Source organism: Cryptomeria japonica, chromosome 6, assembly GCF_030272615.1.
Source record: "Cryptomeria japonica chromosome 6, Sugi_1.0, whole genome shotgun sequence".
Classification (NCBI taxonomy): Eukaryota; Viridiplantae; Streptophyta; class Pinopsida; order Cupressales; family Cupressaceae; genus Cryptomeria; species Cryptomeria japonica.
Window position 1 is genome coordinate 462,022,158 of NC_081410.1, and position 23,740 is coordinate 462,045,897.

At 36.4% G+C, this 23,740-nt stretch overlaps 1 protein-coding gene across 6 annotated transcripts in view; it reads right to left on the reverse strand.

The window, feature by feature from the left end:
* LOC131050980 (protein SUPPRESSOR OF QUENCHING 1, chloroplastic) overlaps positions 1–23,740 on the reverse strand; it is a 381,968-nt gene that overhangs the window by 347,417 nt on the left and 10,811 nt on the right. For all 6 annotated transcript variants that reach the window (XR_009358237.1, XR_009358236.1, XM_059207434.1 and 3 more), the window contains exons 2-5: positions 5,549–5,649; positions 5,345–5,401; positions 5,085–5,179; positions 3,276–3,375 (exon numbers count right to left, since the gene is read on the reverse strand). Coding sequence is in view for 4 of the 6 variants with exons in the window: in XM_059207434.1 (XP_059063417.1) it covers positions 3,276–3,375; positions 5,085–5,179; positions 5,345–5,401; positions 5,549–5,649 (353 nt within the window). In the remaining 2 variants the exon portion in view is untranslated. The remainder of the gene's footprint in view (positions 1–3,275; positions 3,376–5,084; positions 5,180–5,344; positions 5,402–5,548; positions 5,650–23,740) is intronic.

Here is a 23,740-nt window from a genome sequence, read left to right on the forward strand (position 1 = left end):
AATGCACACTACACAAATTATTTTTTTAGTGTTTTAATAGGAAGAAATCTAGACATTTCTTTTATTCTTGGAGGCAAGAACATGTGACAAAATGTACTCACCTCATCAACAGGTTTTTTGTTTTGAAGCTCAACTATAACACGAATTTAAAAAATAATGCTTTCTAATAATTAAAGTAGAGATCAATAGATATACATCAGCAATTGGGTTGATCTAAACAAGAAAAACAATACTTATAACAATAGTTGACGAAGAACAAGATTGAAAGCAGAAAAAACTCCAAAACGTTCAAAGAAATTTCACACAATAGAAGATCAATATTACACAATGTTAAACATGAACCTTTTTTATTGCTTGACTTGCCAAACTTGTGCATGTCCACTACTTGAGCATAAGTTTGTTGATGACCGTTAGCCTATTTTTTTCGATTTTTCATGTCGGCAATTGGTCATGGAAAAAAGCAAATTAATTAAATTATTAGATTAAGTTGTAAAAAAGTGACTTTGAGTTACAAATTAATAGATGACATATTTAATTATTAAAAAGGTATTTAAAGTGATTGTAAGTATTACCAGTGTTCCACGAGGACGCGTCCCCCCCCTTTTTGGGCGCGTCCCCCCGTGAGAAACATCTTAGGGACGGGGGGACGGGGACACGACGTCCCCCGCCGTCCCACCACCGCCACCCAAGCACAGTCGGGACGCGGAGACGTCTCCGCATCCCTGCATCTCCCAGGGGGACGTGGAGACGTGGAGACGTCTCCTGGGAGACGTCTGGGCGTCTCCTTGGGAGACGTCTAGGCGTCTCCCTGTCTCTCAAGAGATGCCCAGACGTCTCTCGAGGGACGGGGAGACACCCAAGCATCTCCCGCGTTCCCACGTCAAAGCTAACCAAAAAAAGCAGTTTTTAAAAAACATGTGACTTTTGGGGGGGGTTAAGGGGTAACCCTAATTGGACGTGGGCCAATAGAAAAATAACACCTGCTGCCCCTTGACCCAACTTGGGGGCACTGCCCCCAAACCCCCGTTGAAAAATATAGGGGGAAACCGCGCCGATAAAAGTAGGGAAAATTTAACCTCCGAGTCTGATTAGGCTCCAATCTCCATATTACAACACAATTAGCATTGAAGAAATCTTGGTATTTAGATTTAGTATTTCAAATTTCCTATAGTCTCATTTGAAATGTAATTCTTATACTGTAATACTGTCATACATCTTTTCAAAACTAGTTTTTCAAGTACTATATGTATATGTATAACTATATCAGCACCACCACCCCGCCACCCCCCCCGCCGCCGTCCCCAAACTTAGGCCCTTGGTCCCCCCATCCCGGAAACGGGTCCCCCCATCCCCAACGCCCGTGGAACACTGAGTATTACTAAACCCAAGGTGCAAAAAACTAAGTAAAAAAGACACTTCAATATATTTTTATAATTTTGAGGGGATAACTAAAAATTCCACTTTCCAAAAAATGAACATGTGTTCTTTGTTTTCACGGGATGAAAACCCTCTAGATTCATTGGTTTCAAGGACGAAAACCCTCCTATCCTTTTTATGGAGTTCCATACAAGGATTGTCAATGTGCTCAACTAACTATAATTTCCAGTTTTCAATTTCCAAATTTTGGTGTGTTGATTTCAATATTTTTACAATGTGATCAGCTAGCAAAGGGAGAATATTGACTGCTGAATGCTGCAGCAAATACCTTCAATATGTATGGCTAGATAAAGACAATGAGACGCTATGATGGGTTTCCAAGTAGGAGTGGCCAAAGTCTATATTATATCCTTCACTCTGAACAGCCTAAAATGAATCACAATCTGCCGTATGACCCCCTTATAGAATATGGTAAGGCCACTAGTGGCTCTCTCAAAAAATGTGATTGTATAGAAGACTGAACCGTGGTTTAAAAACTCGCGAGTCTCACCAAACTCACGAGTACTCACGGGTCAATTGCCCTAGAGAGTCACTCGCAGACGATATTAAGCAATAATCGCAGCGACTTTTGGCCCTAAAAATTGTGAAATTGCGCGAGTCAAACACAATAAACTCGTCTGGATTGCAAATGAAAGAATGCAGAATTTTAAGTTAGGGTTTTTGGGTGCAACTCCAAGGCACAACGATGGCACGAGTCCAGGGCATGATGATGGATGCAACTCCAGGGCACGATAACAAGCGTGACTCCTTCATTTCCGACGATTCCCTGCATTTGTTCAGAATGGCCTTCGTTTTATTTATCATTATTATTTCCTTTATGCAGAGATTGATGTCCATACCCAGTCACAATAGCATTGTATAATTATTAAAAGATTAAATTTATTGATAACAGACTTTATAAAATTAAAAATAAAAATGATTATAAACTATAAAGTATACATATTAAATTTTAATAGTTATTAAAATTTTTAAATATATTAAAAATTAATTTGTTATGATTTAAATAGTAATCTATTAATATACGTATATTCTAATATAATTGAAAAATAGATTTAATGACATTAAATTTATATAAATGTGCGTTTTTGAAGAATATTTTTTTAAAAATATACTTTCAAATATTCGATAAAATTGCCGAGTTATTGCCGAGTTTTTCCCCAAGTTTTAGTGAGTCCTGAGTTTTTTAAAAATTCTGTGCTTGCTAAGTCATTCAAGTTCGAGTTTTTCAACTATGGACTGAGCAACAAGGATATAGGAGGGTATTCAGCCTTCACATCTTTTCATTATTAAAGATCCTTAGACAGTAGTACCACTGGATCCCATTTTAATTTTCTATTTTCCTCTGCCTTTCACCGCATGAATCGAAATCAAGTGAGTTAATCCATCATTTTGGCATTGATGCAACTTTGATTGTACTCACTATCAGCCAGTTTTCTTAGAGTGATTCTATGATTGTTTTAAAACATAAGTTGGTAAGCGTGCCACAAACACCTTTCAATTAACTTTTTTCTATCTTTGTTCTTACTTCATATGGTCACCTTGTCCATTCTGGGAATTGGGGGATCGGATAGAGTAGAACTGAATTGATTACAAAAAAAATATTGGGATTTGAGCTAATGCCCTGTAGGGGTTATTACAATGATATTAAAGCTGGTGGTATTAAATTTATTAAGTATACAATATTAAAAGGCTTGAATACAACCAACGTTTTAGACTTAACAGGTATATCCTCTCCAATTAAAAATATGAAATTGTTTTGGTATCATATGAATTATAAAATACACCTGAAAAGGTAAATGATGCTTATAAAATCTAACTAGACCAGCCAAATGATATACCTCATTAGGAGGAACATCCAATGCTTTGGCTGCAGCTAAGAATATATCTGGAGCAGGTTTCAAGTTCTCAAATAAATCTGCTGAGATAATAGCATCAAAGCTGCACAAAAGACAAGACACCAATTTCATACTCTGAATTTCAAGCAAATATAATTTAAAGGCAAAAAAGATTCTTTATCCATAGTTTAATTCCTCTTTAACACAGGAACATTGATACAAGATAGTAAATCTGTCATGGAAAATTCAATTTATAGAAAAAACTAATACAAGTGATCTTTGAAAAAGCTAGAGAGATTTGAGCAGTTCGTTTACTGTGAAATTGACATTTGCATAAGTGGACTTCAAAGGGACCAGAATGTTTAGCTTACGGTTTCATATTCTGAGGCAGTGTCGAAAATTATATATATTAATCCAAGACCCTATTATTAATATAATATTATAAAAGTATACTCTTTTTTGGTACCCCTACAAAACTCAACGTCCATGCCTCTTCTTGTCAGTTTGTTGTCAATTAATCCTCAAATTTGTCTTCCAATTCATTCAAACTCATGGTCCTTCCAGTTAGTCTGCAAAATTTTGTCCTGTCATTGTATTTTCTACTAAAAAATTTCTAGAGAAAAATGTGTATCGCCTCAAGCCCAAGAGGAATAAACAATAAGCATGTTCAAAGATGGATCACAGAAGAAAGAACAGCCAGTAGGGAAGAGGTTTGAAATTTTTTCAGTCATCTTTTGAAAAGAAGATAAATGAGAAGAATGCTTTAGTCTTCAAGGATAAGAAGAATGCTTTAGTCTTCAAGGAAAAATGGCAAACAATTTGATAAAGTGTGCCTAGGTCATTAAACATGGCAAGTGTGCCTAGGTCACTAATTCAAAGGGCTTAAATTAATGGAGGTTTGCATTGACCTTTTTTTGGTCCACACTTGATGCAACTGCCACTTTCCTCATTTTTGCACTGCACGTATGATCCTAGGCTCATTCAATAATAAATAAAAGACTATAAAACTCTAAAAAAAATATTTTAGCTTCACATTAGAGTCAAGAAGTTAAATAAAAAGTATGGAAGATGGAGTGTCAAAAAGATAGTGCACATTTTAAAGGTATGTAGGGTGTATGCAACTCTACTTTCTCTAGTGTCCACTGACCCTTGGAGATTTGACACAAGATGGAAGTAAACAAATAACAAGGGAAAAACAATGTAAGGGAAACTAGAAGAATAGATGACTCTACACCCGTGTTTTTAAGGGTACCTCAAATTTTCGTCTCATAACTATTAAGTTGAGGATAACAACTTGACAAGATAGGAAGGCTCAAAACAACAAAATGACAGTGCTTGAGGCATGATAATGAAGTGTATGGAGTCACAAAGTGAGCTTTTGACAATGAAGCGCATGGAGTGTTGATATTCATCACGTGAAACTGGGAAATCGTTTATTACACATTTGCTAATGACCTTAACAGTTTCTCCTATGTTTGGGCTTTCCAGAACCTTCTGTAGTGGTGTTTGATGATTGGTCTCCTATTATAAAAGATTTTCCTCCACTTGTAATTTACCCAAAATTAACAACACACAGATAAAAGATAAATGATCATTTTAAAAAAATATTTCCAAGAAACTATAATAGCAAATCAATAACTAACATATCAGCTAGGATTAAATGCAAATACTTATGTAAACAACCAGCATACAGATGTCCACCAGTTAGAAAATATTCTGCCATTGTAACTTAAAGGGCAGATCTTCAAATTCAAATCAAGATTTTCCAGGCAGTGATTTAATACCTCTACCAAAAGGTTCATATAAACTTACTTTGATAGGGGCAACCCTGCAGCTGCCATGTTTGCATTGACCTTTTTTCGGTCTGCACTTGATGCAACTGCCACTTTGAGACCCTCTTTTTTGCACTGCACATATGATCCTAGGCCATTTAATAATAAAGAAAAGACGAGAAAACTATAAACAAAATGTTTTAGCTTCAGATTGGAGTCAAGGAGATGTGCATATAATTTAACTTCCCGCTAACAATTATACTTTGGTCAGACCTGTATGTCAAAGCTTGGGAAACATACCTGCAGAATCAACTCCAAAGACCCTGGATATCCTAAACCCAAGTTTGGCTTGGCATACTACAATGCATAAAATATGGCACATCAATATGAAGTCAAAATTGGAAAACAGAAGAAACCACAAATCAGTCATTAGGCCTTGCCCTTTCTTGATTTTAGTTTAACCAAATCGAGATTTTTCAAATAGCAAGGGAACGATGACATTACATTTGCAAGGTAAATCTCGTAAAAGCGTTGCTTTGTTGCCACAGGATCAAAGTTTTTTACACCTTTTAATTTAGCAACTCCTCCCAAAAAATTTGCTTCACCTGATTAGTTCATTGAGAAGACAAAAGGAATGATAAAATGTCCAATTCCTAGAATTACTTCAAGAAGAATCAAACCATTAAATAATGTACCGGCTATGATTGTAAGGCCTAATTGAACAGACTTGTGAAAATATAGTTTACCAATTGTACACAATAAAATGCAACCAAACAATGTTATCCCCTATATGAGTCGTTCAATCTTTTATTGGTTTTGGAATAGTCTACTTTTGTATTTGGTTCATTTTTTCTTTGTGAAGAAAGGTCCTATAAATAATGTTTTTAAATGATTATGAATCACTAAAACAATGAACTGATGAAAGACCAATGTAATGAATCACTAAAAGAGATAAAAAAGTGAAACACAATGGTAACATCAACAGGTAATTATCGAACATGAGCAGAGCTATGTATGAATAAGTATTTAAAGAACGTTTACTATAAATTATGTTATTTTCGGGTGTTTATGAATGTGTAATGTCCCCTTTTGGGATGATCCTGGATCTTGCCCTAAAATCACAATTGAAATAAGAAATGCAATTTATTTATCAACATAAATCGTGGTTTAGGTCCTGCAACCATGTTTAGATAATATTTGAAATATAATTTATAAGACAAATTATTTCTATTTAGGGTTAGAGATCCAATCAACAATTATAAGCTCATACATAACAATAATCATCTTATTCTATTTAGATAAATCATGCAATAACCATCATTCCATTTCCCATAATTAATCATATTTATGATTTGGAGAGGAAATCCACAAAGGGTGCCCAGTTACTCTTCAGCCCAATTAAGCTGAAGAGCATGCAGCACCTAACCAAGACAACTCGCCCCTTTGCCCACAAGCAGTAGGAACATCCACCATGATGATTCCATCCCTTGGGATGGCCTACTTAATTTGAGGGAAGCCAGGTTATTGAGGAAGACTGTTCAGCCCAATTAAGCCCAAGAGCGTGCAGCACCTAACCAAGACAACTCGCCCCTTGGCCCACAAGTGGCATGAACATCCACCTTGATGATTCCATCCCTTGGAGTGGCCTACATAATTCGGGGGAACCCATGTCTACCATCTCTCCCTAACATGTTTCCTTCCATTCCCATATGATTGCTTATGGGTATAAATTAAGAAGCATAACAAGTTTATTAACATCTAGTAAGAAATAATTAAAGAGCATAGAAGTATATGATAACATTTATCCTTATTGCATATACTAAGCATGCATAACAAACATATACTCATGCATACCACAAATGAACAAGAGTGCTATTGCCTGCAATAAATAGTAATTTCTGATCTGATTGATCTATGTGCCTGATCGCTGATATCTTATGGACTGATCTGCTCTTTATGAGCACTGATGCTAATTGAATTGATTTCCTTGATACTTTCCTCCATCATGGTCTTCCACCTTTATATCTTAATGTCTCTATGAAGAGAGACGACCTTTGGGAAGTTGCTGCCCTTTAAGAAATGGTCATGCCCCTTTACAATTTCTGCATATACTCCCCTTTCCAAATCTGCTTATAATATATTTATGCATCTGCTGTTTATACTCAGAATTCTGCTTTTAGAATGGACTGAGATTTCCTATTTTCTGCTTTTTGTTCATCTGATCTACCTCTCCTGATCAAATGAATTGCCCTCCTATGTATATCTTCCCATGGATTCACAACTCTACTCCCAAGGGATGCAACTCTTCATTTTATTGTTTGTTATTCCTTGGTCAGCCCTAAGAAGAGAGGCAATTATCTAAAAGAAGTCAGCCTCTTTAGACAAGACATACATGACTTTGTTTATTCTTCAAGTCGCCTATTAGTGGAGATCAGCCAAGCATATGGTGTATTTTTTATAATACAAAAAGGAGTCGGCCCATAGTTATCTAGCGATAATATTTATTGTTTGCACTTAAACCCTACATCGGCTTCTTATTTTTTGGCTGTTCACTTTTAGTGCTGCGATTTGTATTAACCCTAGGTGCGGCACGACAGAATAGTTACTCTCCAATATTCTCTTTATGCATATATGAAACAAAGTATATTTAAGGCCCTCCATTTTATTGATTTTTATGTTTCATGTGTGTAAAAGATTTTCTAGGATAAGCCATCTAGGAGACTCAACTTATAAGGAACTTTTAGGGTAATAGAGGCTATGTTCAATAAACAATTATCTAATTAGATAGGTCAACTTGTTCTCTGCAATTGTTTTTATTTTATGAATGTTTAAAGCTACATTGCCAAATCAGCGATTTCTCTGCCAATTCTAGGTAAAAACGTCTCAGAATCAAAATCTTCCTTGAAACATTTGCGAAAGCATTCTAGTTACTGCATTTTTCATGCCAAAATGATTCCACCAAACACTTCTCTTACTCGCACAATTTCATCCATCATATGGCATTTCCAATAAAGTTCCACAGTCAATTTTTTCTTTTTTACTTTTCAAAAGGAAAAAAACGCATAACGAAACACAAACAAGAATAGACATGACTAGGGTGGGTTTTGTTTAATATAATTATTTATTATAAAAAACTCCCACCCAACCCGAATCAATCTCTCCAAGCTAAGAATCGAGCTAGAGTTGGGCAGAACTTTGCATCACGGAAACCAATTGATCCAGTTTCATTATGTATTGGGGTAGCGAAATCTCAAATGTATGGATAAATTTTCCCAAGCTCTTTCAAGAGTGGGTGGGAGGATATTAGCACACACCTACCATCCTAATATATTATTACTTATTAAAAAAAATAACACTAATATATTATTTATTAAAAACCTAATTTATTGTTTAATACTATTATTTATAATATTGAATATATTATTATTTCTATAAGCTATTAAATCGAGTAAATATTATATTTAATGTTATTAATTTATTAAATATAATTATAAATATATACTTTATCTATATTATTAAATTAAAATATAATTATGTATATGAATATATAAATATATAATTTTTTGAAATATAGTAATGCTACATAATTTTAAATTTATTTCTAATTTTTACTTGTATGACTAAATTGAAATAGTTAAATTAAATACAATATAATATATAACAAATTGTTAAGCATTAAAAAAATTAAAATGATTATATATATGAATAAATATAGCCTATATTGAATATAATGATAATGATATTATATCAAATATAGAGATCTACAATGGTATTTGCTCCCGTAGCTGCGCATGATGCCGTAATCTCTTCTTTTGCTGCGGATTCTCATGGCTCAAGTGTTGTTTCCAGTGTTCCACAAGGATGCATCCCCCCCCCAAAAAAAAAACCATGACCCTCGTAGGGGGACGTTTCCAAGGCTTGGGGACTTGGGGGAAACATCCCCCCACAACACCACCACTTTCGCCACCTCTATCGAGGACATCGTCGGGTCACTTGCTATATGGAACATGTCATTACATACTGATTGCAACCTTTAACTTCGTGAAAACTAGTTGGCCTTTCATGGGGCACTCACAGAGATGTTATATTGCAGATTTTGCCTTGAAACCTGTACCCACATCCCCCCATCCCCTCATCAGGACACTCCATGGAACTATGGCCGTTTCCCCTCGCTCTAACATAATAGGCTTTTCTCCCCACTCCAACCTAGGCGTGGGGGTTTCTAATGGTGACGAGCATCTAGGAGATGGCTCTTCACAACTGGGCTTAGTATGCCTTAGACCAGACCGGCAACTCCAAGCTCCTCCTCAATCTTTGCTCTTTTCTTCAATTCATACTAGGGACATCGTGGGATGTTTTGGCAGCTCCAAATGCCCTATGAGCACGGAGGTTAATTCTTCTGGGGCGGCAACAAGTAAGACAGCGCAAAGTGCCTCCTTCAAGGACGTTGTTGCATGACCCTTGGCCTAGGATGCTCAGCCAAAAAAGAGGGGATTGACCTCTATGGAAATGGGGAACATCAAGATCTGCCCGAAAACCCTCATTAAAACGGTCCCTTCATCTCTTGTTTTAATTTTTTATGAGTTAAAGAAAGATGCATTTGAAGGAAACCAATTTTACATTTCCAATGGGTTGATAGGCCAATTCAATCGTCTCTAACCAAAATTATCAAATCTACACAAGTGGATCACATTTGCAGCACAACTTATGCTCAAAGCTAATGTATGTAATGTCCCCACTTTGGAATAGAATTTAATAATAAATAATAATAATAATATTAAAATAAAAAGAATAAAAATAAAATTAAAATATAAAATAATATAATTAAAATTTAATTAAGTTAATGAATGGTCAAAAGACATGGAAGGGAAAGTTGTGACTTCCTCAAACATGGGATATAAAAGGGAGAAGGGAGGGATAATTTGGTAATCAGAAGTGCAGATCTGATTGTGAAAGGTTGTGTCCCTTTCAAAGGGTAGAAATAATGAAGAGTTGCACTCTTTCAAGGGTGCTAATGATGAAAGGGTGTGTCTCTTGCCAAAGGGCATACATGATGAAGAGGTGTGACCTCTCCCTCACATTGAGAGATATAAAGGAAAAGAATCAAAGCATCCAGTGACTGGATCATTGATCAGATCAGATAAGAACAATTATTAAGTTACAGGAATTGGCAGCCTCCTAGTAGGAGACATTACAGTGGTATCAAAGCAATGATCCTGCCATCCTACAGGATAAAGAATCTAAAGATGAATCAATGAATCATTCTAGTTAAGGAAAAAGAATCAAACAATATGTGTATTCACATGTATGCTCCGTGTTTGCAGATACCCATGTGTATGCTTCGTGTTTTCAAGTGTATGCTCCCTGTTTGATTCATATCTGATGTGTTTGTTTGCTTCATGAGTGTCTATGATTACTATAGACATTTATTTAAGAACATTGTATTTGAGGTCATAGATGTGTGTCATGCTTCTAATCATAAGTTCTTAACATTAAGTGATATCTATGAGATTGTGCAAACCATTTAAGAAGTGATGTGAAACAAGGATGAGAGAAAACTTGTCTTAAAATTACATAGTTATGAAATGTATATGTAATCCATATTATCATTTGTATGAAGAATATCCTATGATGCATATATTGGGCGAACTGCCATGGTAGTAATATAAGGAAGTACAAGAAGGGAGAACGGTGATGAGGTCCTCCTCTAGGTAACCCACCTCATGGTAGTTGACTGATAGTCCCATGAGGCCAAGGGGGTGTAGACAGAGTCCACAGCTCTTGGACTTAGAGGGAAGGACGTTCAGGAAACCCTATTGTATCCTTCCAAACTATATCATGGTTGATTATTGAGGGAATTTCAATCACAAGAGAAGTATAAGGATGGAAGTGATGAAGGAGAATGGCAATAGGATACCTCACTAGGTAGACCACCCTCATGGTAGTTTGACTGCCGGTCCCATGAGGCCAAGAGGACTCTGGCTTTCACTCCGCTCTTGGGCCTAGGATAGAGGATCCCTTGGACACCTTATCGTTCCTCCTTACTCCCACTCTTATGGTTGAGTTCCGATAAGGAATTAGATATAGCTATGGTTAAGTTAATGTTCTTGACCCTAGGAATTTATGTTTAATATCCTTTTTAGAAGATTTATATTATGGTTTATATAAATTTCAATGGTTTCCTAACCTATTGCAAGATCTCAATCAGGTATGCATCTTGTTCCATTTGTAGTTCTACATAAAATGGTGATTTACGGCAAGAACTAGGTATTTTACAAAAAAAGTAGCAGCATGTTTATTCTATGAGTGTTTTGAAAGCCATTTCATATTGGGATCATTTTGAACATTCCATGATCGTTGCTTGAGGGCAAGCAATCTTGAGTGGGGCAGACTGTAATGTCCCCACTTTGGAATAGAATTTAATAATAAATAGTAATAATATTAAAATAGAAAAGAATAAAAAATAAAATTAAAATTAAAATATAAAATAATATAATTAGATATAATTAAAATTTAATTAAGCTAATGAATGGTCAAAAGACATGGAAGGAAAAGTTGTGACTTCCTCAAACATGGGATATAAAAGGGAGAAGAGAACCTCATTTTGAGAGAGGGATAATTTGGGAATCAAAAGTGCAGATCTGATTGTGAAAGGTTGTGTCCCTTTCAAAGGGTAGAAATAATGAAGAGTTGCACTCTTTCAAGTGTTAATTTTGTAACGTCGGTCGTACTATTTCATGCTTCTGATATATATATATATATATATATATTAATTTGATTACATATACTAATATGTTAACGTTAACTAATGATAAATAAAACCAAAGTTAACTTATCGTGTTTGACCAACGATTACACCGTTCATGGTATCGGGTGGTAAAGCAATTCTCAAACAAGTCGCACTCCTTCTGATCGGGTAAGTAAATGGTGACTAGTTTATATACTGTGGTGAGAGGTACGTAGGGAAGAGGTGTGTCTTCCCACATGGGAAGACATATCTCTTCACTACTTAACCCCTCATCCACTTATATAACATGCTTACATTGAGGAGGATGCACACACCGAAATTGATAAGTGTGGTGCATCTTTAAAACACGCTATAGCAAATAAAATACAACTTTCAGATCATATCTCCATCTCTTCTATTTTGATCACAGAATTTTGAAAGAACTTAACATGGTATCAAAGAGAACTTAAGTAAGATCATATTAAAATTCTGTAACGATCTCATAAACTTTCACCAGGCTCTTGCTAAGATCACATTCCCATAATCCTAATGGCAACCGGAGTTAGGTTTGAAGATAGATTAGATGGAGCATCAAAATTTGTATCTTGGAAATTCAGGATCATACTTGTTTTGAAAGAAAATAAAATTGACTCCCATGTCAAAAGTGAAATTCCTAAACCCTCTGATGATACAGAGAAAATTCAGTGGAGCAAGGACAGTGAGAAGGCCCTTAAGATAATTGTGGATTCAGTAAGAGACCACATTGTACCAGTCATTTCTAAATATGAGACGGCCTTTCAAATGTTCAAAGCACTAGCTGATATTTATGAAATCAACAACACTAGCAGGGTTCTCACCCTAAAGATTCAACTACACCATATAAAGATGAATAAAGGAGAAACAGTTACATCCTATTTCTTGAGGATCACTGAGCTTAGGGATCAACTATCCACTATTGGACATCTAGTAAACAACAAAGAACTTGCTATGATGGCCTTAAATGGACTTCCTACCTCAAGGGAATCGTTCATTCAAGGAATCAGTGCTCGTTCTAAATTTCCTAAGTTTGATAGATTGAAAACCGATTGCATTCAAGAGGAATCTCGGCTTGTCACAAGGGGAATAAAACAAAACAATGGTAATGAAGACATTCAAGTTCTAAACTATAATTCCCACAAGAAAGGAAAGAAGAAGAACTTTAAGAGAAAGAGGGACAATAGCTCAAATGGGAAGAGGTCTTCAAAGAAGAAGAGAGACATTTCTAAAGTACAATGTTTCAAATGTGACCAATATGGGCACTATGCAATGAAGTGTCCAGACAGGATCAAACAACAAGCTTCAATGGCAGAAATTAAGAAAGGGAGTAATTCTGAGAAGCTAGTCTTCTACTCAGCCCTCTCTAGTCAAGACACCTCCAGTTTCAACACATGGGTGATTGACAGCGGAGCATCTCGACACATCACTGGATTTCGTGAGCACCTAGATACACTTGTGGAAAGTTCAAATGAAGAAGTGACAATTGGTGATGACTCAAATTATCCAGTTATGGGAATAGGAACCTGCAATATCAACCTAAAGTCAGGCATATCCCTACAGCTGACTGGAGTTCTATTTGTACCTGGTATAAAGAGAAACCTTGTCTCAGTTTCTGCACTTGAAGATAAGGATTACAGATTAACCTTTATGGAAGGAAAGGTACTTGCTTGGCCAAAGAACTCCACCATCAAGAAAGCCCACACCATTGGAGTAAGACAAGGGAGCCTCTACAGACTTTGCACCACTCCACCTCTAGCCTTGATTCATGAGACTCCAGATTCAAATGAACTTTGGCATAGAAGATTAGGGCACCTTCATTTCCATGCCCTACCTAAGATAGAGAAGATGGTGATCGGCTTACCCAAGCTAAGTCAAAAATCTGAAGGAGCCTGCAAAGGGTGTGCCTTGGGAAAGAATACTAAAGGGTCTTTTAATTCTAGCAACAGTAAATCCAAAAATGTATTAGAATTAGTTCATTCTGATTTATGTGGACCCATGTCTGTACCCTCATTAGGGGGATTTTTATATTATGTAATATTTGTAGATGATTATTCTAGGAAGACCTAGATATATTTTCTGAGGTACAAAGAATCTGAAGAAATCCTTTCTAAATTTAAGGAATTCAAAGCTCTTGCAGAAAATATGACAGGTAAGAAAATCATAACCTTAAGAACAGACAATGGGGGGAATACACTTCTGATATGTTTAAAGATTATTGTATAAATGTTGGGATTAAGAGGGAGTTAACTGTACCTTATAATGCACAACAAACTGGGGTAGCTGAAAGAAAGAATAGGACTATAGTAGACGCTGCTAGGGCTATGTTGTTTGACCAGAATATAGAAACCTCATTTTGGGCTGAAGCATCTAGGACAGCTGTGTACATTCAAAATAGCTCTCCTCATTCTCTTCTTGACAATAAAACCCCTGAAAAAGCCTTTACTGGCAACAAACCTGACATAAGTCATTTCCGGATCTTTGGGTGTCCAGTCTATATTCATGTCCCCAAAGAAAAGAGGTAAAGTTAGAACCTTCTGGAAAGAAAGGAGTATTTGTTGGCTACAGTGAAACCTCTAAAGCCTACAGAATATACATACTTGGTCAAAGACAAATTGAACTAAGAAGAGATGTCATCTTTGAGGAAGACATAGCATTCAGGAGGTCCAAAAGCTCTAATGAATTAGAACACCAAGATCCTCCTACAAGCTTGGATGAGGATTCCACCCCTGAGATTCAAATTGGAGACCCCTGAAGATGTTGAGCATGAAGTTCAAGGCTTACCTTTAGAAGAAAATTATCCCGAAACTAGGAAGAGACCACTTTGGGCTAAAAAGATGCTTCAAGAAGCTGAAAATTATGCTGCTCCAAAGGGGACCTTCAGAGAAAGTAAGAGACCTAACCTATTTTCCAGTTATACTGCCTTGATGAGTGAGATCATTGATGCAGAACCTTCTTGTGTTGGAGATGCACTCAAGCATCAAGTTTGGAAAGATGCTATGTCAGAAGAGTATCAATCAATTCTAAAAAATGATGTCTGGGATATTGTGCCTAGGCCTAAAAGCAAATCTATGGTATCTTCTAAATGGCTCTTCAAAATCAAACATGCAGCAGATGGCAGCATTGAGAAGCACAAAGCAAGGTTTGTTGCCAGAGGTTTCTCACAGAAAGAAGGTATTGACTATGAAGAGACATTTGCTCCTGTTGCCAGATACACTTCTGTCTGAGCAGTTTTGGCGATTGCAGCATCTAAAGGATGGAAAGTCCATCAAATGGATGTCAAGACTGCTTTTCTGAATGGTAAGATTGAAGAAGAAGTTTATGTGGAGCAACCTAAAGGTTTTGTGATTCATAAGGCTGAATCACATGTCTGCAGATTAAAGAAAGCTCTTTATGGACTGAAACAAGCCCCCAGAGCATAGTATGAAAGAATTGATCACTATCTCTTGGAATTAGGGTTTTTCAAGAATGAAGCAGATCCAAATCTCTGCTACAAGGTAATCAATGGTGAATTATTAATTCTTATTCTTTATGTTGATGATCTACTAATCACAGGAGAGGATAATTGTATTTCTCGATGTAAGAAAGAATTAGCCTCTGAGTTTGATATGAAAGATTTAGGAATTCTTCACTACTTCCTTGGATTGGAAGTTTGGCAGCAGGCAGATGGTATAATCCTTAATCAAGGAAAATACACCATTGATATACTCAAGAGATTTAGAATGTTGGATTGTAGATCCATGACCACACCTATGGAGACAAATTTGCACAAGCTAAAGGAAACAGTTGCAGAATCTGAGTTTGCAGATCCTACACTCTACAGACAGATTATTGGATCTTTGATGTATTTGGTAAACACAAGACCTGATATATGTTATGCTGTAAATGCACTGTCAGTTCATGTGTGAACCCAGGGAAATACAGCTTGTTGCTGCAAAGCATATTTTGAGATATCTTCAAGGAACTATTGGTTTTGGTTTGTAATATAAACATGTAGAACTTGACCTACATGGATTCACTTATTCTGATTGGGCTGGAAGCATAGTTGACAGGAAAAGCACATCAGGATGTTGCTTCAGTTTAGGATCAGGAATGATCTCATGGATATGTAGAAAACAGTCTTCAGTTGCTCAGAGTTCTACAGAAGTTTAATACATTGCAGCCTCCATGGGAGCAAGAGAAGCTGTATGGCTCCGGAAATTGCTTGTAGGACTGTTTGGTCAGCCCTTAAATCCTATGGTCATCTACTGTGACAATCAGAGTTGCATCAAGCTTTCAATGAATCCAGTATTTCATGACAGGTCTAAACACATTGAGAATCCTTATCACTATGTTCGAGATATGGTGGAAAGGAATGTGATCCGACTGAATTATATTAGTACAGGTGATTAGATTGCAGACATTCTTACCAAGCCTCTCTCCAGGATCAAGATTGAGCACTTTAGAGATAAACTTGGTATGGTTGAAAATGTTATTTAATTTTGAGATAGAGTCTCATTTATTCTGATATACTAATATATTTAAAGATGTTTAGTGTGTAAACTCTTTTATTTGTCATGTGTGTGACTCCATGGCTGCATGGGCCTTCTATGAACATTATTGAAGGGTGGCGACTTTTCAATAATGAACACTTGTGTCAAATTGATATTGTAAGGTGACAATTTTACAATTATCAATTTAACTATCTTGATGGATATCATGTGACTTGATATCTGTGGACATGTCATGATAGTATATATATCTCTGAGACATTATGGTAGATATTTGTTGGTTGATATCATTAAATAAACCATAATTATGATAGAGATCTTCATGGTGAATATTATGAACATAATATTCGTGGACATGCCATGAAATCATTATCAGTATGGTAGGCATCATGTGACTTGATGCCAGTGCACATACCTTACTTGATAACTATGAGTTATGGTGAGTATCATGAGACTTGATGTTCATTGTTGAACCATATCTCTGAATATCACTATGGTGTATATCTCCTCTCTTCACAATCAATGGATGAATTGTGATGTTTTCTCTAACATGAAATGTGTCCTCCCTAGTTAAGAGGGAGTGTTAATTTTGTAACATCGGTCATACTATTTCATGCTTCCGATATATATATATATATATATATATATATATATATATATATATATATATATATATATATATATATATATATATATATATATATATATATATATATATATATATATATATATATATATATATATATTAATTTGATTACATATACTAACGTTAACTAATGATAAATAAAACCAAAGTTAACTTATCGCGTTTGACCAACGGTTACACCATTTATGGTATCGAGTGGTAAAGCGATTCTCAAACAAGTCGCACTCCTTCCGATCGGGTAAGTAAACGGTGACTAGTTTATATAGTGTGGTGAGAGATACGTAGGGAAGGGATGTGTCTTCCCACGTGGGAAGACATATCTCTTCACTACGTAACCCCTCATCCACTTATATAGCATGCTTACATTGAGGAGGATGCACACACCGAAATTGATAAGTGTGGTGCATCTTTAAAACACGCTATAGCAGATAAAATACAACTTTCAGATCATATCTCCATCTCTTCTATTTTGATCACAGAATTTTGAAAGAACTTAACATCAAGGGTGTGTCTCTTGCCAAAGGGCATACATATTGAAGAGGTGTGACCTCTCCCTCACATTGAGAGATATAAAGGAAAGGAATCAAAGCATCCAGTGACTGGATCATCAATCAAATCAGATCAAAACTATTATTAAGTTACAGGAATTGGCAGCGTCCTAGCAGGGGGCATTACAATGTAGAAGTTTATCCTTGTGCACATGGGTTTTTACTTTTTCATTATGGTGTTTGATTGTAAACAGGACAAGAATGCCATTCTGCATGAAAGATGATTTTGGGGGCAAAATCTGCTGCTTCTCAAACACTAGCATCTAGATTTCAACCCTCTCATTGAATCTTTTTCAGTGAAACCTGTATGGGTCCATCACCCAAATCTCCTGTTACAGTTCAGGTTTAAGGACTTCTTTGAAGCAATTAGTGACTCTTTGGGAGATTTTTTTGCTATAGATACAAACACTTCCAACTTCGCCCATACAACATTTGCTTGCATCCTTGTGGACTTGGATATCTCCAGGGATCTTCCTACGAACATCATCTTCAAGATTGGTGATCACAGTTGGACCCAACCTCTATATTATGAAGGCTTGCCCTTTCGATGCAGAAGATAACTAGAAACTAGACATATGGCCAACAATTGCTCCACAAACATCAAAAATTCTTAGCACTAGTCTTGGTGGTCAAAGGCTCTTCCTCACCATTACTCGATTGAAACTCCTTCAAAGGTTAAGGGGAAAGAACTTGAATCTCCCCAAGCAGTGAGGGCCTCCTCAACACAGAAGGCAGAAGTGCAGATTGGGAGTACCCAAACATTGCCAGCAATTGTTGCTTCCCAAATCCCAATGGCCACAAATTCTCCTCAAGCTACTATGCCTGAGCATGAGGCAGATTTGTTGAGTGGGGGCAAAATAAATAATGTCTCAATAGCAATCAGTTCCCAAATATTAGTGGGTGCAACAGCTTCAAATCTTAGGAATAATCCAACAGGAGGCGAGGAATCTACGATTTCAGATTTGTCTATAGTAACTTTGAACTTGCCATTGGTTGATGGTCTTAGCCCTAGGGGCAATGTTCTGATTGGGCAAGCAAGGAGAGGAGTTTTGGGGGTGAAGAATCCCTTAGCAAAAGTTGATCCAAATGCATTGGCTCATCCTCCATCAAAGACAAAATAGACAGAGGTTAAGAGGAATAAATTTTCTTTTGGAAAACACCAGATGTTGCTCAGATCGGCCATAAAAGGGGAAAAAGTGGTTAGATTAGAAATTTCTTAGAGAAGGAGCTTTCTGAGAACTCAGCAATCTAACATTGCTGCTTTTTAGTTTGTTTTTGTGGGATATGTTGATAGCTCACTTTTGTGTTGTCCTTTTGTTGTACCCCTTGTGGCAAGGGCATGCATTGATGTACTTATTTTTTTTATCTACATAAACCACTTCCTACATATCAAAAAAAAACAATAGTCTATATTAATATATAATATTTACATATTATATTTTTTTTTTTGTACAGATGTACCTAAAAAGTACCCAATCCTTACCCCCCAAAACATGTCATACCAAGGTATCGTACCAACATGCTTGTTCCCATAACCATATCTGATTCAGTAACTTAGGTTTAATGGAATTATTGTCATGTTCAAGTGTTTATGAATCATTACTATATAAAGTTCTCTTTATGTGTATAAGAAACAAAATATATTTTGTTAATGCATGGTAGCTTCGGTAAGATAAATGATTGAATGAGAGATAAATGAAGTCTCTCATTCAATCATTTATCCTATCGATAAACCATTCAGAAAACTTCAAGCTATTTCATTTGATAATTATTCCTCATTCATGTATCAAATCTACTCAGTCGATCAATATCGATAATCATATTATAGCATGGCATATCGGTGATCACCGATGGTTATCGAGTTAACCATGTATCCCGATTATATCGGATGTGTTCCCAGCAATAAACTAATAATGATTATCGAGTTGCTATCGGGTGGCAAAGTATGCACCGCTTGACATATATAACCACTAGTTAGTCGGTTAACTTAGACACCGTTTTACATCAGTTAATATGCCACGCAAACACCGTTTGGCATACATCGTGAATACCGATTGGCATGTACATTAAGTTACATGGACCCCGATTAGTATCGGGCTGGTAATTAAATAAACACCAATTGATAGTATATATCAAAGGGTGCAATCAAGTAGTGTCTTGATCGGTCATGACCATAAGACATGACCGGTCAAGGCACTGCTTGATCCTCCCCTCTTGCATATATATATCAATCGATATTTGTGAAGAGGATATTAAATTCGATAAATACTCCTCTCACCTGCCAAACAAAGAAGATAGTCAAATTTATAATAAAGATAGAGAATACATAAATATAGAGAATATAAATTAGAATACATCTTGCATATTGAATTGTAAATTGAACAACATTTACATGGTATCAAAGCTATAGTTAAATCGAACCTGAGGTTGTTCAATTTTACGTAAAAATTCAAATCAAGCATATATTCAACATCACAATTCTCTCAATGGCTAGCGCTATCAAATTTGAAGACAGACTCGGAGGATGTGATGACTTCTCAGCATGGAAATTCAGAATTCAAATGATTCTAAAAGAAAATAAAGTTGAATCATTTGTAAAGACTGAAACTGCAGAACCTGAGACTGAACCTGACAAATCAACTTGGAGAGAAGGAAATGAAAAGGCTATTAAAATCATAGTTGATGGGGTAAGAAAAAATATTATGCCCATCATAAGGAAACATGAAACGGCCTTCAACATGTTCAAAGCACTTGAAGATGCTTTTGAGATATCTAATGCCAGTAGAACCTTGGCTTTAAAAAGAGAAATAAATCACATAGCCATGATAAAAGAAGAATCAGTCAATGCCTACTTCATGCGAATATCTACCCTAAGGGATGAACTGGCAACCCTTGGATATGAGATCCAAAGCAAAGAATTAACCCTCATTGCTCTAGATGGGTTGCCTAGCATATGGGAAACATTCGTCCAAGGCATCAGTGCAAGGGATGAATTCCCAAAATTCGATACGCTAAAGGCTGACTGTCTCCAAGAGGAATCAAGGCAAAATAAGAAAGGTATCAAACAGAAGAATATAGATGAAGATCTTCAAGTTCTAAACACGAACTCAAACAAGAAAAGCAAGCAGAAGCAATTCAGAAAGAGAAAAAGTCGTCACAGCAAGAACACCTTCAAGAAGGACCTTTCTCAGATTCAGTGTTACAGATGTGACAAATTTGGGCACTATGTTGCCAAATGTCCAAAAAGAGCTAAGCAAGCCACATTTGCCAAAAAAGGAAAATCTAAAAGGAAAGAGGACTTCGAGAAGTATGTACTCTATTCAGCACTCACAAACCAAGCATCAAACAAAGTAAAGTCCCGGGTGATCGACAATGGCTCATCCAGACACATTACAAGATTCAGAGAAGTACTAAACTCCATGAAAGAGGAGAATGATGAGGAAGTAACTATCGGAGATGACTCTACACATCCAGTCAAAAAAGTTGGAACCTGCACCATCAAACTAATGTCGGGTGTATCATTACAACTTAGAGGAGTACTATATGTTCCAGTCTCAATATCAGCACTGGAGGACAATGGATACAGAGTAACCTTCATGGACAACAAAATATTGGCTTGGCCAAAGAACTCATCCATCAAGAAAGCTAAAACAATTGGTCAAAGACTACTTGTATGAGCTATGCACAGAGCCCAACTTAGCCCTAATTCATCAAACTACAGATGCTAATGAAGTCTAGCATAGAAGACTAGGCCACCTAAATTTTAGAGCTTTATCATCAATGGGAGACCTTGTCACAGGTCTACCTTAGTTAAAGCAATATCATTCAGGGGCATGCACAGGATGTGCCCTAGGTAAAAATACTAAGGGTGCTTTTCAAAATAGTACTAGGAAAACAAGTAAAATTTTAGAGATAGTTCATTCTGATGTATGTGGACCTATGTCTGTACCTTCATTGGGGGGATTTCTGTATTATGTAATATTTGTTAATGACTACTCTAGGAAAACTTGGATCTACTTTCTGAAATGTAAATAATCAGAAGAGATCCTTAATAGGTTTAGAGAATTCAAATCACTAATAGAGAACTACTCAGGAAATAAAATTAAAACCCTAAGAACTGATAATGGGGGGGAATACACATCAGAATTATTTAAAGAATTTTGTAAAAATTCAAGGATTAAGAGGGAGTTAACAATACCTTATAACCCTCAACAAAATGGGATAGCTGAAAGGAAAAATAGTACAATCGTTGAAGCTGCCAAAACTATGATTCTTGATCAGAATCTAAATGTCAATCTTTGGGCAGAAGCAACTAGCACTGTTGTATATATTCAAAACAGATGTCCCCACTCTCATCTTGAAGATAAGACCCCTGAGGAAGTCTTTACTAAATCAAAACCTGATATTAACCACCTTAGGATATTTGGATGCCCTGTCTATATTCATGTACCTAAGGAGAAAAGATTAAAATTAAAGCCTTCTGGAAAAAGGGGAATCTTTGAAGGATATAGTGAAACCTCCAAAGCTTACAGGATCTATATACCTGGTCAAAAGAATATTGAACTAAGCAGGGATGTGATCTTTGAAGAAGACTTAGCATTCAAAAGAGCCCATAGCTCTCTAGACCCTGAAGTCTATATCCCCACCCCTAGCATAGATAGAGATCCTACTCCTAAGCTTCAGAGGGAGAATCCTGAGGAAACTATAAGTGAAACTCAAAGTCCACCTAGAGAAAACCTCAAGAAAAGACCACTATGGGCCACCAAGACTGTAGCAGAAGCTCAGAAGTTTGTTGCTCCTTCAGGGACCTTCAGGGAAAGCAAAAGGCCTAACAAATTCACTAGCTATGTTGCCCTTATGAATGATCTCACTAAAGCCGAACCAAACAATGTATCAGAGGCTCTTGAACATCAAGTATGGAAGGATGCCATGTCTGAAGAGTATCAATCTATTATGAAAAATGATGTTTGGGAGATTGTTCCTAGGCCAACTAAGAAATCTGTTGTTTCATCTAACTGGCTTTTTAAGATCAAACATGCTGCAAACGATAGTATTGAAAAACACAAGGCTAGATTTGTAGCTAGAGGTTTCTCACAAAGGGAAGGCATAGATTATGAAGAAAATTTTGCACCTGTTGCCAGATATACATTAGTAAGAGCAGTATTAGCTATTGCAGCAGCTAAGAGGTGGAAGGTACACCAGATGGATGTTAAGACAGCATTTCTAAATGGTGAGATCTCAGAAGAAGTCTACCTAGAGCAACCTTAAGGTTTGAAATTTATAATGCAGAGTCTCATGTGTGTAGACTCAAGAAAGCTCTCTATGGGCTTAAACAGGCTCCCAAGGCCTGGTATGAAAGAATTGACACCTATCTCTCAGGACTAGGCTTCTCTAAAAATGATGCAGATCCTAATCTCTACTACAAAATAAATAAAGGTGATATGCTAATGTCGATTTTATATGTTGATGACTTATTAATCATAGGAAATGATCATCTTATAAATCAATGCAAGAAAGATCTATCCAAAGAATTTGATATGAAGGACTTAGGACTCCTTCATTACTTCCTAGGATTGGAAGTATGGCAGAATTCTGACAACATTATACTAAACCAAGGAAAGTATACCTTGGATATTTTGAAGAGATTCGAAATGCTAATCTATAGGCCCATGACCTCTCCTATGGAAACCAATTTACATAAACTTAAAGAAGCAGCAGTAGAGTCACAACCCACTGACTCTACTCAATACAGGCAGATGATTGGGTCCCTGATGTACCTAGTGAATACAAGGCCAAATATCTCTTATGCAGTTAATGCTTTAAGTCAGTTCATGTGTGAACCTAAGGAGATACACCTGGTTGCAGTAAAGCACATCATGAGATACCTACAAGGTACCCTAAACCTTGGTCTCAAATATGAGAAAGTTGATATAGACCTACATAGATTTACAGATTCAAATTGGGTTGGAAGTGTAACTGACGAAAAAAGCACTTCAGGATGTTGCTTCAGTCTAGGTTCAGCCATGATATCTTGGATCAGCAGGAAGCAGTCCTCTGTAGCTCAAAGCTACAGAGGAATGCTAAACTATAGGCCCATGACCTCTCCTATGGAAACCAATTTACATAAACTTAAAGAAGCAGCAGCAGAGTCACAACCCACTGACTCTACTCAATGCAAACAGATGATTGGGTCCCTGATGTACCTAGTGAATACAAGGCCAGATATCTATTATGCAGTTAATGCTTTAAGTC